The following is a 15,031-nucleotide window of genomic DNA, read 5'->3' on the forward strand; positions in this document are numbered from 1 at the left end:
CATGAGTACAGTCCAGGTGGGTACACAGAGGTCAGATATCAGGAAGGCACCAAGGTCCAGCAGGCAGAGAGGAATCAGAGAGGAGGCAGGGGTCGATAGCTAGGAGATCCAGGTCTGTGGGATTTAGCAGGCAAGGGCAGGAGTCCTGGGAGCAGAAACAGGGTCAAAAAATGTAGAAGGGCTTGGTAAAGGTTGGATTTCGTCCGTAAGAACTTCAGATAATCTGGCACAGAGTAGTGGCTGGAGGAAGCCCATATCCTGAAGGACACAGGTGGAGATGATTAGACAATCATGAGTAGACAAGCAACACGTGAGCATAATTAGGTGGGGCACAGCAATGTAGAGGCAGGATGCCTGAACATCATGACACCAGCTCATGACAGAATGAACACATGTGAAGTTATGTACTCAACGAAAAAAGGTGAAATAACAGAAAACTTGTTTTATATCCTGTTTTCTTCAGAATAGCCACCCTTTGCTCTGATTACTGCTTTACACACTCTTGTTGCCAACAAGTGCTAAACACCTCTGGGAACTCCTTCAAGACTGTTGGAAAATCATTTCAGGTGACTACCTCTTGAAGCTCATCAAGAGAATGCCAAGAGTGTGCATAGCAGTGAAACATGTATTTATTATTGTTAGACTAAATGCTAGAACGTGTAACGTGCAACATGAATATACCACTGACTCTTTTCTCTGCAGTGTTGATGCTTTATCTCTACAAATAACACAAGTCTGGAGGAGTTCTGCTGTGAGGGGAAAATGTTAATGCTAATGGTTAGTTTAAACTACGTTACATCTGGACGTTAAAACAACAACAGCAGCCTTCTCCATCGTGAGTCAAGACGGGTGAGTCCATCAATGATAATTTACAGTGTGATGTAGATCTGTGAGGATTTTTAAATCCTAGAGTTGCACAGTCTATTTTCTATCAGAAGCTAATGCAGGAGATGTAGGAGACTATTTTCATGTTCAGCCTGGATAAAAAACTCAGAGTGACAGATTATAATCAGAAAAAGCATTAAAAAATGTTTTTTTTTCAGTCAACCACACCTTTAAAAAAATGAAATGAAAAGAAATCCTAGATCCAGTTCTACAACAAAGGTTTGTGATGCACAGATTAAACAGATTATTAATCCTCAATTCAGTTTATTAATTTTGGACCAAACAGAACAAATGAAACTGATCAAACAGCTGCTGTAGGTCTAAATAAAACTGCTGCAAAGCAAAAACCCTTTTCATGCCATCCTTAAAAGCAAAATTAGAAAAATGACCAATAGATAAAGAATCAGGGTTAAAAATAGATTTAAAAATCATGTAAAATAGCTTTTTCATGTTTATATTTGACAGATAAAGAACATTAAATAGCTTTGATCTCGCAACAAACATTATTTCTTCATCTCTTGAGCGTAGAAATCCTCTAGACCGGCAGTAGCTTGTGTCGAGTGTTTTTCTGGTTAGGACACTTTGACCTGTGAGTACACTGTCTCTTCCTGCTGTCCTCTGTCTTGCTCTGAGACGCTGCTCTGAGAAGCTTCAGGTCTCCTCTTGACAAACGTCACATCTCCATAATGGAGTTCTGCTTGAGCATCGGCCTCCTCATATATCTCACTCTGTAGATTTTTACAGATATTGTCTCAGCGATGAAAACAAATCAGTGCAGAAGAGAGAAGTTTAACATTTACCCACCCGAGTCTGTCGTTGAGTTTGATGTTTGATCCATAAGCAGCTGGAAGACATGAGAGAGCTGTCAGAATAAACCTGCCAAGTTAAGACTGATAATAAAGTTCAGTGAAAACAGATAATACAAAAAATAAAAACTCAACAAGAAACCTGAACACGTGTTTTTCTTAACATGAAGCAACTCAATCTGTTCATGGAGTCAGTAATCAGAGGTCTCACATTCATTTTTCTCCATTGTCAGTAAATGTGATTCAATGTATTCTCTCTCAGATCTGATCTAAGACAGGTACAACATCTGTTTAGCTCACAGGTGCTGTACCTGGTGCACTAATTTCTACCTTGGATCCAGCTGAGAAGTAGAAAGGCATTATTAAGTTAAATGTTCTGGTTGTGATACTCACCAAACAAACATGATCAGAAAGATGAGCACAAGCCCAGCGATCCATGCAGCGTATGGAATCCATGTGTGAGAGTTCTCTGTTCCTACAAACGTAAATTCAAGTAACTAATATTAGTGAAGAGTTCATTAGATAGGGATATTTAGAAATGTATTCGTACAGAGAAGATTTAGGCAAAACCTTCAGGAGGATTAAAGCATGGAGTTACAGAGCAGCATCAATCAAAATCTATAAAAACAAGGCAATAAAAACTAGTTTTTACCTGTTATGTTCAAAGGGATCCATGATGACGTCTGATTCCCCAGATTATTTGCAGCCACACAGTAGAACTCTCCTCCCTCAGAGACGTTGAAGCTGTAAAGCTGCTCCTCAGATACTTGAACGGGTCCCTCTGAGCTGATCCTGAACCAGCTGAAGCTGCTGACGGGAGGCTTGGCTCTGCTGGAGCAGCTCAGCTTCACCCAGCTACCTGCTGACACCAAACCTGATGGACTGATGGATGCTGAGGTGTCTTTAGGAGCATCTGAGGAAAATGGGACTCACATGAACTTTATTGATCAGAAGCAGCTGAACCATGACGTGCTGACAGGATCACTTACAGGAAACATGAAGAGTCACTGTCTCTGTTGTATTCAGACGTTTTCCTCCATCCACAGGGTATGAGACAGAGCATGTGATGTTGTATCCATCATGTGTGTCTGACAGAGTCATGTTCTCCTGGATTTTAGTTGTAGAGGTTCCATCTGGGTTCTTCTGTGTTTGTCTGCCAGAGTCTGGTTGGAGATTCCAGGTGAGTTCAGGAGGTGAGAGTGGACAGGGAGTCGGAGCTGAGCAGGTTATAGAGACAGACTCCTTCTCCTTCAGGTCCTCCAGACCTCCTGAGGTGGTAATCTTGGGTCTCCAAGGAGAATCTGGGATTTCACATTAGATACACATTTAAATTTTGTTTTTAAACATATATCATGCAGGATTTCACTGATGTAGCAGCTGGTTACAAAATCAGGATTGGAACCTTAATTAAACAACTACTGATCTCAACTTCCAAAGATACACTAAACTATTTTAACAAATTATTCACTGTGTTGAAACATTTGTGGATTATTCTCCTAACCAGTGGCAGACTGGTCATCAGGAGCACTGGGGCATTTCCCAGTGTATGGGCCGCCAATCTGGCCACTCTGTGATTACTGATGGTCAGGTAATTCTTGATTTTCAAACAATCTGTTGTGTGATTTTTTTAAGGCATCTGTTGCACTGAAGCTTACACAGATGCAGCAAGGTTGGGAACAAGGCCAAGTTCTATAAATAGCACCCTTCCAACAGCAACGGTTCACAGAATGAGATACAATAAAATAGATAAAACAAGAATAAGAGTAATAAAATACAAAACAGATCAAACATATTAAAGTTTAATTAGATTCTAAAAGTTAAGTTAATGAAATTAGTCTTCAAACATTATTTAAAAGATTCTAGAGACTGACCATATCTGATAATAAGCAGCAGACTGTTCCAGAGCTTGGTGCCTACACAGATAAAGATCTGTCATCACCAGATTTCTGCTTTGTCCCCAGAGTCAAGAACAATAGCTGTGAGCTGGACCACAAAGTTCTCTTGGGGTGTGGGTCACCAATACATCAGTCAAATAAGAGGGGAGAATGCCTTTGACTCCAGCTTTCCACTGTTTCCAATGTTAGCAAAAGCATTCCACGCAGCTGATCCGAGGTCACCAAGTCACTGGAGAATTGGAAGACCACTCTGGTTTTCAATTGTCCACAAGACAAGTGAGGAGAAAGATGGCAGCATGTATCGAAATAGGTCTGTGCTTTATTTATTTATTTTTTCTGTTCTGTTTACCTCGGTTACAGAGGTTTTACAGATGTAATGTTTTTGCTAAAAAGAAAGAAAGCACCTCAAGATAAAAATCACAAGGTGTTTGACAGGAACAAAAAATTTAAAATACAAAAAAAAATAGATAGATAGATGATAGATAGATAGATAGATAGATAGATATAGACAGACAGACAGACAGATAGATAGATAGATAGATAGATACAGACAGACAGACAGACAGACAGACAGACAGACAGATAGATAGATAGATAGATATTTCATAAAAACCAGTTAAGTAACTGGAAATCAGCATGTGATTTTTATTTAGAAAATTTCCAGGTGTTTTACACTGCTTTCATGTTTGTCTTCCTGTCTGGTCCGAACTGAACTGCTGAGCTTGACACATTCTGGAAACATAGAGTGTTAAAAAAAAGGGTTGAACAAAGGTTTAGCAGAGCAATGCGTCTCCATGCTTTTGGGACACGTCCAAAACAAAACACTTTGCATGCGCTGGAAATGAACCCATCGACGGCGTGCTAATTGCTGTTTGCTATGCATCATTGACATTATGCAACGCTTTTGAGTCTGGTGGAAAACCAGGTTTAAAAACAAACAATGCCTGTTTTAGTCATTTCTACTGGATCCTGTGTAAAACAGGGATCTATCCTCTTCGTACCAGCCAGCAGGTGAGCAAAAGCATTCTGCACCGGCTGAAGACACAAAACAGATCACTGCTTTAAATTTGCAGCAGTCCAGTTTGTAGGTCAGAGCAGATGGTTAACATGTTTGAAAATTGCAGGAAGGCATAGCTTTACCTTTGCCATATGCCTTAAAACAAAAGAAAAAGCTTGACTTGCATACTGCCCTGACATGTGAGCGCCTCCATGCAGTGCAATTTATCACCATGGGAGATGAAAATTGTGTTCTGTACCACATGTGTACATACTTTGTACTTAGTTTTTAGGTTGTCTCATTTTTTTTTGACCTGCAAAGGGGTGATCTTCCCCTGCAGGCCCATCTTCTCCAGGATCATCCTAAATAGATGATAAAGAGAACAATAGATGAAAGAAAACATGTCAACTGTGTTAATAAAATAATGATAAACTGTACTTTTCACAGCAGAACATAGATGGAAATACTATGCTCATATAGTGTGTAATGGATTTACACTTGTACCTCCATGCCACCGTGGCAGAATTTTTAGCACCAGTGAAGAGGGCCTTGTTTTGCCCTCTCAATTTGTTGAGGGTGGTGGTTTGTTCTGATGTCCCTAGCACAAAAAAAAAAAAAAAAAAAATATATATATATATATATATATATATATATATATATATATATATATATATACATATATATATACATATATATATACATATATATCAGTGATGAAAGACAATCAAGCTAGTTCACGGTGAGTGATTTTTTTCCGCCTTAAATTAAAAACATCAAATCGTTTTGACAGTAATGTGGTTTCTTAAAAATTGACTTAAATAAACATTTAACTTAGTTTTCGTTATTTTTGGCGTTCATTACATGATTAAATAAGATACAAGCTCTTTTACGGTGGGTTTTTTCCTATTAAACATTCAAGCAAGTTTACGGTGGGGTGTTAACCTTAAAACAAATGATGAGAAGCTTTATTTGCTAAATAAACACACTCACACAAACGGGTATCTTAACGGGACCACCATACAAGCTCGTTCTCGTTGATTTCTGCTTAAAATGTACTTATACAAATGAAAAATGTCTATAAACAGAACCGCTTTCAGCTTAGTTGTCTACCGCTATTTTTTTTAACAAAGCATGCTGGGATCAAGCTAGTTCAAGGTGGGGTTTTCCTATTACACATTCAAGCTAGTTTTCGGTGGGGCATGTCTTAAATTACATGAAAAAAACAATTTACGGTATTAGATCTTATATAAAAACAAACCAAAAATGCCCAAACACGTATTTTATTTTTTGACTGCTATTTTTTTTAACAAACTTACATTTTAAACTGTACTGCTCTCCCGCTCCGTCCGCCATTGTTGTGAGTGTCGAGTCCACCGGCCGGCGCGCAAAGCATGCTGGGACACCCTTGCTCCTGTGAGGATCCACCAGACCCATCCTCAAAATGTGGGTGGAGCGAGGACGCATTTGAGGACGCGAGAATGAGTATTCTTGGAATTCGGACAGTACTCGTTGCTGCGCTGTGATGTCATCGACCTCAAAATGCGCTCTTACAAGCATCCTTCCTCTGGATTCGGACACACTCTGTGTGTGTGTGTGTATTTGTTAGCAACTCCGCCCTCTCGGTTTGCTAGGCAACAGCTTTTGTTGCATTTTTCAAACAGGAAGTAACACTCTAGTAGGGGATGACTTGCTCTTTAAGGAAGATGGACCCAAAAGGCAGCAAATAAACTCCAAATGTCAAGGAGGGGTCTTCCAACTGACAAATAAGAGTGAAATCACTAGAGAACCAACCGTGACAGGAGGATGTTATGATCAACAGTATCAAAATATGCTGCCAGGCCCAAGAGCATCAGGGCAGCAGAATCACCAGAATCTAAGGTTAAGATCATTACAAACTGCAGACAAATCACTATGACACCACCTTAACCCTCCCGCTGTCCATGCTTTTACTACACAGTGCTCAGGGTACATTTCACCGCAGGAAGACTGGGATGTGTGTGTGTGTGTGTGTGTGTGTGTGTCCTTTTTTGGGGTCCTGCAGAGCAGAAAACAACCACCTCTGAAAAAAGCCCATCCCTCCACCCCACACCCCTCGATCGTTCCTCTCTGGGGTCCATTTAATTATAATTGCAAATAGAAAACACCTGTAAAGGGCCCCTGAACCTTTAAATTGCCTTTTGGTGTAGCTGAATTAGTGAAACATATGTAATTTTGCACAGTATTCTCATTTTTCCGGTTTTACCTGTAGAACTGATTTATCTTTCATGTGCTGAAGTTGAACAATTTGCTCCTTCAATGCTTCTTGGTAGTTTTTGTTTAAGTTTTATTTCATATTTTGACCAAGATGTTCCGGTAGCCAGTGAAGAACAAAATTATATTTTTATCTTGAGCGGATAATAGGGATTTTACAGTTTTAGGTCTTTTTTGTCTGAGGGAAAACATGTTTATGCAACAATGTGACTGTAAATGCTGAGGTATGTTGGGCTTTTGCTACAAATGATGTTGAAAGAGTAAAATAACATGACTAAATCCAGTACAGACTGTATATATTGGACTACTCTGGACTGTAAGCGAGTTTATTCAAACACACAAGGAAAGATGATGTCACTATTAAGACCAGTTACTAATAACAGGTTTGTGTCACGTGTCAATAGATAAATTATATTTTCAGTTTGTGTTCTTATTAATAACAAAAACAGTAAGATAGATAGAAAGAAAGCAAAAACTCACCTTTAACTGTTATTTGTAGAGGATCTGCACAAGCTGTACCTGTACCTTGGCTAGATGAGCTGTCAATTCTGAAGAAGTACGCACCTGAATGACTCGTGTTTAGGTCAGAAAACACAGTGGTGCAGTCTCTCTGAGTCAGGTTTCCAGTGATTGTTACTGGAAATGATTTCACTGAATTACTGCTGCTGTAAATATTACTATCACCTTTAATCCAAAATCCAGAGCTTTGTTTGCTGAAGACAACTGCAGTAGATGTAATGCTACATGGAATTAGCAAACATGATCCATTCAGAGCTTCCATCATATTTGGTGTAGTGATTTTGAATGCTGGTTTCTGACTACCACAATAATCAGCAACAGCCCAAACATCTGCAAAAGCAGAGAAATTAATGAGGAACAAAATCAGCTTTAAGAGAAAGTTCCTGACTAAAGTCCAGCTGAGCTGCAGCTTGCTGCATGTGGATCCTTTAAACTAGAAATGATTCTGAAAACTAAAGAGAATAAACTGCTCACCTGGAAGGAACGAGACACTCAGTAACATGTGGACCGTCACCATGGTTACAGACATCAGGCTCTGATGGTCTTCCTTCATCTTTAGACTGGAGACAAGACAGAATCATCTGATGGAGCTCAGAGATTTAATCAGTCACTTTTACAAATGATGATTCAGCTTTTTTAATCCATAGTCAAACTAGATAAATTGCATTTCTTGCAGAAATGCTGTTTGAATGCTGGATAGCTTAAACTGTTAGCTGAATCAGCTTAATAGCTGAACTTGTGCTGAAAGCAAGAAAACTGTCAAAATGAGCTGAATGTGTTGAAAGATGTTGAAGCAGAAATCACTAACAAGCAAATAAAGGACAAAAAGTAAGTGAAGAATGGAGAAAAATGTTCCTAAATAGCAAAAAAAAAAAAAAAAACTGAAATCTGTGAACATTGTATAAAAATCTGGACAGCTTAAATGTCTAAACACCTGTTATTTCAGTTGGACAAGTTTAACAGTTTAATCTTTACATTTAACTGAACTGTGAAATTAGCAGCTCATGCTAAATTTGGTAACTGATTGCTGAAGTTGTTGAATAGCTGAAGTGAAGCTGAAACTAAGCTAAACTGGCAAATGAGCTGAATGTAGTGAAATATGTGAAAGCAAAAAGCACCAACAAGCAAATAAAGCACAAAAAGTAAGTGAAGAATCAAGATAACTAATCCTAAAGAGCAGAAAACTAAAATCTGTGAACATTGTTTAAAAAACTGGACAGCTAAAATGTCTAAACACCTGTCATTTCAGTAGGACTAGCTTAACAGTTTACTTTTTACATTTAGCTGAACTGTGAAATTAGCATCATATGATGAATTCAGAAACTGATTGCTGAAGCTGTTGAATAGCTGAAGTGAAGCTGAAACTAAGCTAAACTGTCAAAATGAGCTGAATGTATTTAAAGGTTTAGAAGCAAAAATCACCAACAAGTGTAATAAAACTCAGAATATAGGTGAAGAATGGACAAAAAATGCTAAACAGCAGAAAATTTTAATCTTTGAACATTGATTAAAAACTCAAAAGTTGAAATGTTTAAACAGCTGGCATTTGAATGAGGTTTAATAGGTTTTAACAATTGGCTGAACTGTGAATTTAGAAACATTTACTGATATCTGAAACTGATAGATTAACATATGTTCAGACTTAGTATGGACGTGATGAATGGTTGGATGAATAAAATGATGGATGGACTGTTGGATGGATGTTAGATGGTTTATTGGATGGATGGATGGATGGATGGATGGAAAGAAGCATGTATGGATTTATATGTAGATGGATGGATTCCTTAGGCCAAGCCAATCCATTTGATATCTCACATAAGTGGGTTTGTAATTCCATTTAGCCAGAAGATGATTGACCTCTCTCAACCAGTCAGGGAACTGGGAGGGAGCGGGGCACTTTCCCACCTTCTGACGGTCAATCAAATGTAACTTGTTTCTAGGTTTAAGTACAGATATTTCAAAAAGATCAACAAGATAAGTCTGTTATTTGCTCAATATTTAGCTTTTTATATTCATTCCTATGAGACTTGGTTAAAGTGATGTGTAGTTCCTTGTGTTGCCATGGTAACAGATGACAGGAGTCTGCTTTAATAAAGCAATGTACAATGTCAAATGACTCTTTTAAACTTTGACTAACATTTCTATGTTAAAGTATGTTGATACAGTTGTGTCTAAAATGTTGTTAAATGTTGTTGATAAGCACATTGCCATTGTGATGCAGAACACAATATCAAGTTAATACAAGACTCCTGGGACCAAGCAGGTTTAATTGATGTATCATATGTGTGGGTGCATATTTCCTTTTAGGCAGAAGACGATTGAAAACTCTCAGCCAATGAGAGAGCAGCAAAAGAGAAGGGGGCGGTTCCTGCCTTCTGACTAGTGTTATAGGCCGTGTTCGAGTTGAGCTGCGCCTCGCCTGGAAAACAGACGAGAGCAGACGGAAGCAGCAGGGGGAGTGGCTGAAAGCCGGCGTTTAAGTCGGACAGATTTCCCTACATGTGTAGCACGGGGGTGACGATGGCTGAAGATATTGCGTTAGAGTCTGTTAGAGTTCATACTTGTTTAAATATTTATTTTAAACTGTTAGCAGCTGAAACACATCCTCACCTGCTTATGGATATCATATATTGTACATGAAGACCTGACTGTAATAATAAGTAAAGGTTATCAGCTGTAGGTTTAGTGTGCTCATAGGAAATGTGACAAAATAACACAAAACACATTTCTCTTTATGGCATATATATTGTTGTCATCATCAACATAAGATGATTTACAGAATACATGTGACCAACTAACATTTCATGTTCTACCACCAGATGTTTGGATCAAAATATGAACCAATCAGATCTTAGATCAGGTGAGAGCCAGGCGTTTCCCGTCATCCTCTAGGTTTTGCAGCCGGTGGAGAGCAACTGCAGCGCCTTGCTCCAAAATCTGCGGCCGCCTTGATCTCACAAGGTTATCGTTGCCTACGTATGCATGACGTCAGAGCAAGTCAGCGTCAAGTCGGACACAAATCTAACCGGCATGCACTGCTTGCCGATCACCGCTGGTCTAAACTGCGCAGAACTGGCTTATCTCGAACACAGCCACAATGTCAGTTATGCTGCTAGTTTAAGTGCATAGAGCTCAGAAAGATTAGAAACAGCAGTATGTTATGGGCTCGATATTAGGCTTTTCACATTCATTTCAATGAGACTTGTTTGGGAATATCCTTATGCACTTGTGTTACCATGGTAACAGATAATGCATTTAAAATTTTATACAAGATTCCTGAGACTAAGCTGGTCAGTTTGATGTGTCATATGTGTGGGTGCTAGATCCTGCTTGGACAGAAAATGGTTGAACACTTTCCAATCAGAGAGAAGCACTGTTTTCCCGCCTTTTCCCCGGCTGTTGGAGACCTGCAGCTGTACTCCTGTTAATGAGAGAAGCCTTTAAATCTGTCCTTCAGAAGTAAAATTGGACCTGTCAAACTTCCCATCATCATTCGAAAAGTACTGCACCGATTTGAAAAATTCAAAAAGCGTGGGCGGCAGAAGGCTTTGGTGGTCATGTGTGTGAAGTCTTGTGTGCCTACCACAAATCTTCTAGAAGATATGAGGAGAACATTTCAGCTGTCTGTTGGCCACCGGTGCCTTTTTTTAAAGGGGTTTAAATGGAGGAAAGCTGACACAGTCCTCCTTCTGGGGCTTGTAGCCATGGCCAAACTATCATTGCAGGGGCCCCTGGTCACAATGTGCTTACAGCCTCCTTCTAAGGTTTATAGAGAAAGAAATGTAACACTTAAGGACAAAATGAAACCCATTCTGAAAAGCGGACAAAAATTCCTACTTTTTGAGAAATACTTTGTTTCGGTACTCAAAACGGTCTGGGTATTGGAAAGAGTTGTTTCCAGAAAATGTGAAGGTCAAAAGTTAGAGTGTGGAATTTTCAGTTTAGAGTGGTGAGAGACATTTTTTTTAATTTTTAATATTCTCAAATTAATGAACAAAACGACCACAATGTTTGGAGTACATTCATGATTTATAGCTCAAATCGAAGGTATATCCGTTAGCTGCAAGCCAGCATGCGTCTCATTTCAATCGGACCTACGGTTTTCTCATGACAATACCAGAAATGGAGCAAAGGAGGGTTATTGCTCCTATGTCTGCCCATTATAATTTTTGTGATTTTTTCTGAAAATCTCAAGCCGTACCTCAACTTCTACCTGTGATTTTAGAAAAACTCTAATAGATATCAAAAAGATGTTTTGATACCAAAGTTGTGTAAATAGTTGAAGAATTGTGGAAGTAGTTAAATGCCAAAAAATGTACGGAAGCAGAATAACTAACTAACTAACTAACTAACTAACTAACTAACTAACTAACTATACCAAAATTGTGTAAACAATTGAAGAATTGTGGAAGTAGTTAAATCCCAAAAATGTATGGAAGCAGAATAAACTAACTAACTAACTTAAATTGTTAAAATCAGAGTGTAGGATAGAGTAAAATAAAGGTTGTATTGTGATGCCATACGGTAAAGGCGAAGTGGAAAGAAACAATATTTTAATCATGGTCCAGTTGTTAGGGGGGGTTAGGGTTAGAAGGGGGTGGGGTCAGGGTTAAAGTGAAAGAGAGGGTGGGGTTGGTTATAATTAGAATTTACAATTAATAAAAAATGTAGGGGAAAACTAACTAACTAACTAACTAACTAACTAACTAACTAACTAACTATAAAGAGAAACAGGATCACCATAGCTTGAATGCTTTACAGCATTCACATTTAAGCAATAAATTACATTTAGTCAATTTCTGTTGTTTGTTCTTGTTTCAAACCTTTAAGAAAATAACTTGTCTTACCAAATTCTTCACCGCTCAGTGAGGAAATAGTTTTAAATGAAGGGAGATGAGAAGTTCAGCTGATAGACGGAGACTGAAAAGGCAACTTTCTTTGGTTCAGACAGTTGAATAGTGTGAGTGATGTCATCATCCTTCCTTCTTCTATCAAAGAGGATGTCTGTCTCATAGAGGAACCTCACCAGGCTTGTGACTCTTCTGTTATCAGAATAACTTTTAAATAAAATCAAAACATTATTTCATTTTTCCTTTACTCTACCAATTCTGACTTTACTGAAAGATTAACATTATTAACAGAAAACCCAAGATTTCGTACCTGCATCGGTGTTCAAGAACCAAAGTTCCTACCTTTAGATCTAATTACAAGCATTGTTTGTACCCTCCTGTTTCAGTAAAGCCTGGTTCACACGGCAGGAACATCATGTCCATTTTTGATGCACTCCTTCCTTCTGACAATCTTAAGAACCCACCTGAATATTTTAATGGCTCTAAAGATAATCTTATAAGATATTCCCACTTAGTGGCGTGTGTTATTTGTGTATTTGTTTATTTAAGGATCCCCATTTGTCTTCACCATTGTGAAGACTATTCTTCCTGGGGTCCACTCCGTTAAAATAAATAAATAAATAAATAAATTTAAGAAAAGCATATGCATTATTGCATATACAGTGTAAAACAGAAATACTAAAAATTAAATAAATAAACTGAGAAGAAACTAAAAGATAAGTCACTAATCCCTTGAAATCTATTGGAGTAACAATATTTTTTATCTAATTTAAATTCTTTATGCATGACCAGTTTCACAAGATTTGTTTTAAACCTGCCATGATCATTTATTAATGTTATTTCACAAAGCAGGATATTCCAATGTAAAACTGCTCTGTAAATAACTGTTTTTTTGAGCGCATTAGTTCTTGGCAATGGGAGAGTAAAGGTAGCATGCAAGGCTTTCCTCATGTTAAAGCCATGTCGCATACAGGTCGGTAGCATTTCTGAGAACAAGCTAAAAGGTTAATGAAAAGTTCAAATTTTGTGCAAGGACAAAACCAAGCTACAAGCTAGTCTGCCATTTACCTTCATCCATGACAGACTATGTGATGCATCCAGTTGACATTGGCTCTAAAAGGACAACCGAGAACTAGCCTAGCAGCTCTGTTCTGAGCTTTCTGAAGTTCATCAAGGTCATTCGTAGCACCCCTGGACTAAACAGCTGGACAGTAATCCAGATAACACAAAACCACAGGCTGTATAACAAGTTTCCTGGTTTCTGTCAACACATAATGAGCATTGCGCCTAATTACAGAAATGCTCCTACTCATTCTGATTTGCTCTCACAAAAATCCCGGAGCCCAATAGCATACACTTGGTTTTCAAAACATTCAATTTTAGCCTGTTTCCACCACCCACTAGACTTTCGCTCCTGCTGAAGCACAACATTGACCTGATCTAAACTTGAAGCTGAGACAGATATAGTTGTATCATCCGCATATACAGTCATATGTGCATCACTGCATGCAAACAACATATCATTGACAAAAATTCTAAATAACAGAAGACCCAAACAACTCCCTTGGGCAATCCCACACAAAAGAGTAACGGTGTTTGAAAGTTTGCCATTAAATGCAACACATTGTTTCCTATTGGACAAGTAACTACTCACAAAAGTAATAGCAGATTTTTTTTAAAACCATATGTTGATAATTTCATAAGTAAAAGGCATAGACTCTGGTAAAAGGTCATAATCCACAATATCAAAAACTGCACTAAAATTAAAAAACACTACTCCTACCAACAGCTTCCTATCAATGTCTCAACCATTCATCTGTAAGAGCAGTCAGTGCTGTGCTGGTAGAATAATCTTCTCTATAAGCTTGCTGAACATCAGAGTAAATACCATTCACACTAAAATAATGTTGAATCTGTTTAAACATCACTCCCTCCATCAATTTGCCCAGAACTGGTAAGATACTGATTGGCCTACTATTTTGCCCTGTCAATGGTTCTTCAGTATTTTTAGACAAAGGTTTAACTTTTGAGATCTTCCATCTGTCAGGATAGAGAATTCTTTGAAACATAAATTAAAGATATGACAGAGATTTGACTAACAGTTTAGCTACAATCTTTAAAAGTCTTCCATCCATTTCATCAATTCAGTTCAACACATTCAGTGTGAAGACACTCCGGGGTAAAGACATACGTATCTACCTGCGAGTGTCAACAGAGCAAACAAACTCGACCCAGACGCTGCTCCATCAACACCTTGCAAAATGTGCCATTATCCTATACCTGTGACCACTGGCTTCAGAGGAAGGTCACACACAGCAAACCGCTTTCAAACCGCTTTCAAAAAACCTTCAAAACCTCCGCTCGCTAAAACCTCTGTCCGGCCGCTCCGATCATCACAGGATCGTCGGCTAGCAGTGCCTACACCACGCTCAGGACAATCCAGACTCTTCTCATGCATCGTTCCACAATGTGGAATGACCTACCAAGCACTACCAGAACAGGGGCTTCCTTTTCAATTTTCAAGAAACTCCTGAAGACTCTGCTCTTCAGAGAGCATCTTCTAAACTAAACTAGCACCCTCCCTGCACCCGTCCCCCTCTCTACTGTCCACTCCCTGTTCCCTCCTCTCCATGATTGATGTCAAGTTGTTGTTGTTAGCCTCAAGGGCAACATGCCGATTATCACTTGTAAGTCGCTTTGGGCAAAAGTGTCTGCTAAATGCATAAACATGAACAAGTTTAGTAGCATCTTTTCCATTTCATCCTCATCTACATGTTTAAACAGAAAATGGCAATCTTCATACATTATTTTATTTGTGATCATAGATTT

The 15,031-nt window shown here is 38.6% G+C and overlaps 1 protein-coding gene across 1 annotated transcript; it reads right to left on the reverse strand.

Moving 5' to 3' along the window:
• Positions 1 to 958: 958 nt before the first annotated feature.
• On the reverse strand, positions 959 to 14,660 carry LOC107382597 (sialic acid-binding Ig-like lectin 13). Its single transcript, XM_070553433.1, has 10 exons — positions 14,549 to 14,660; positions 11,030 to 11,111; positions 7,827 to 7,912; positions 7,314 to 7,682; positions 2,681 to 2,992; positions 2,344 to 2,604; positions 2,085 to 2,166; positions 2,022 to 2,032; positions 1,690 to 1,775; positions 959 to 1,613 (listed from the first exon to the last, which is right to left on the reverse strand). The coding sequence occupies exons 1-10, from the start codon at positions 14,658 to 14,660 to the stop codon at positions 1,458 to 1,460; spliced, it is 1,557 nt and encodes a 518-aa protein (XP_070409534.1). The 3' UTR covers positions 959 to 1,457.
• Between the last annotated feature and the right edge of the window lie 371 nt (positions 14,661 to 15,031).

Source organism: Nothobranchius furzeri, chromosome 7 (assembly GCF_043380555.1).
Source record: "Nothobranchius furzeri strain GRZ-AD chromosome 7, NfurGRZ-RIMD1, whole genome shotgun sequence".
Lineage (NCBI taxonomy): Eukaryota > Metazoa > Chordata > Actinopteri > Cyprinodontiformes > Nothobranchiidae > Nothobranchius > Nothobranchius furzeri.

Bases quoted from the DNA above. Each gene is read 5' to 3' on its own strand.
- LOC107382597 (XM_070553433.1), bottom strand. From the start codon at position 14,660: ATGCATGAGAAGAGTCTGGATTGTCCTGAGCGTGGTGTAGGCACTGCT. The intron at 7,913-11,029 runs GTCAGCTTTCCT...TCTTGTCTCCAG, and splicing joins AGCCCCAGAAGGAGGACTGT to TCTAAAGATGAAGGAAGACC. The intron at 2,167-2,343 runs GTAAAAACTAGT...TTACGTTTGTAG, and splicing joins GATCCCTTTGAACATAACAG to GAACAGAGAACTCTCACACA.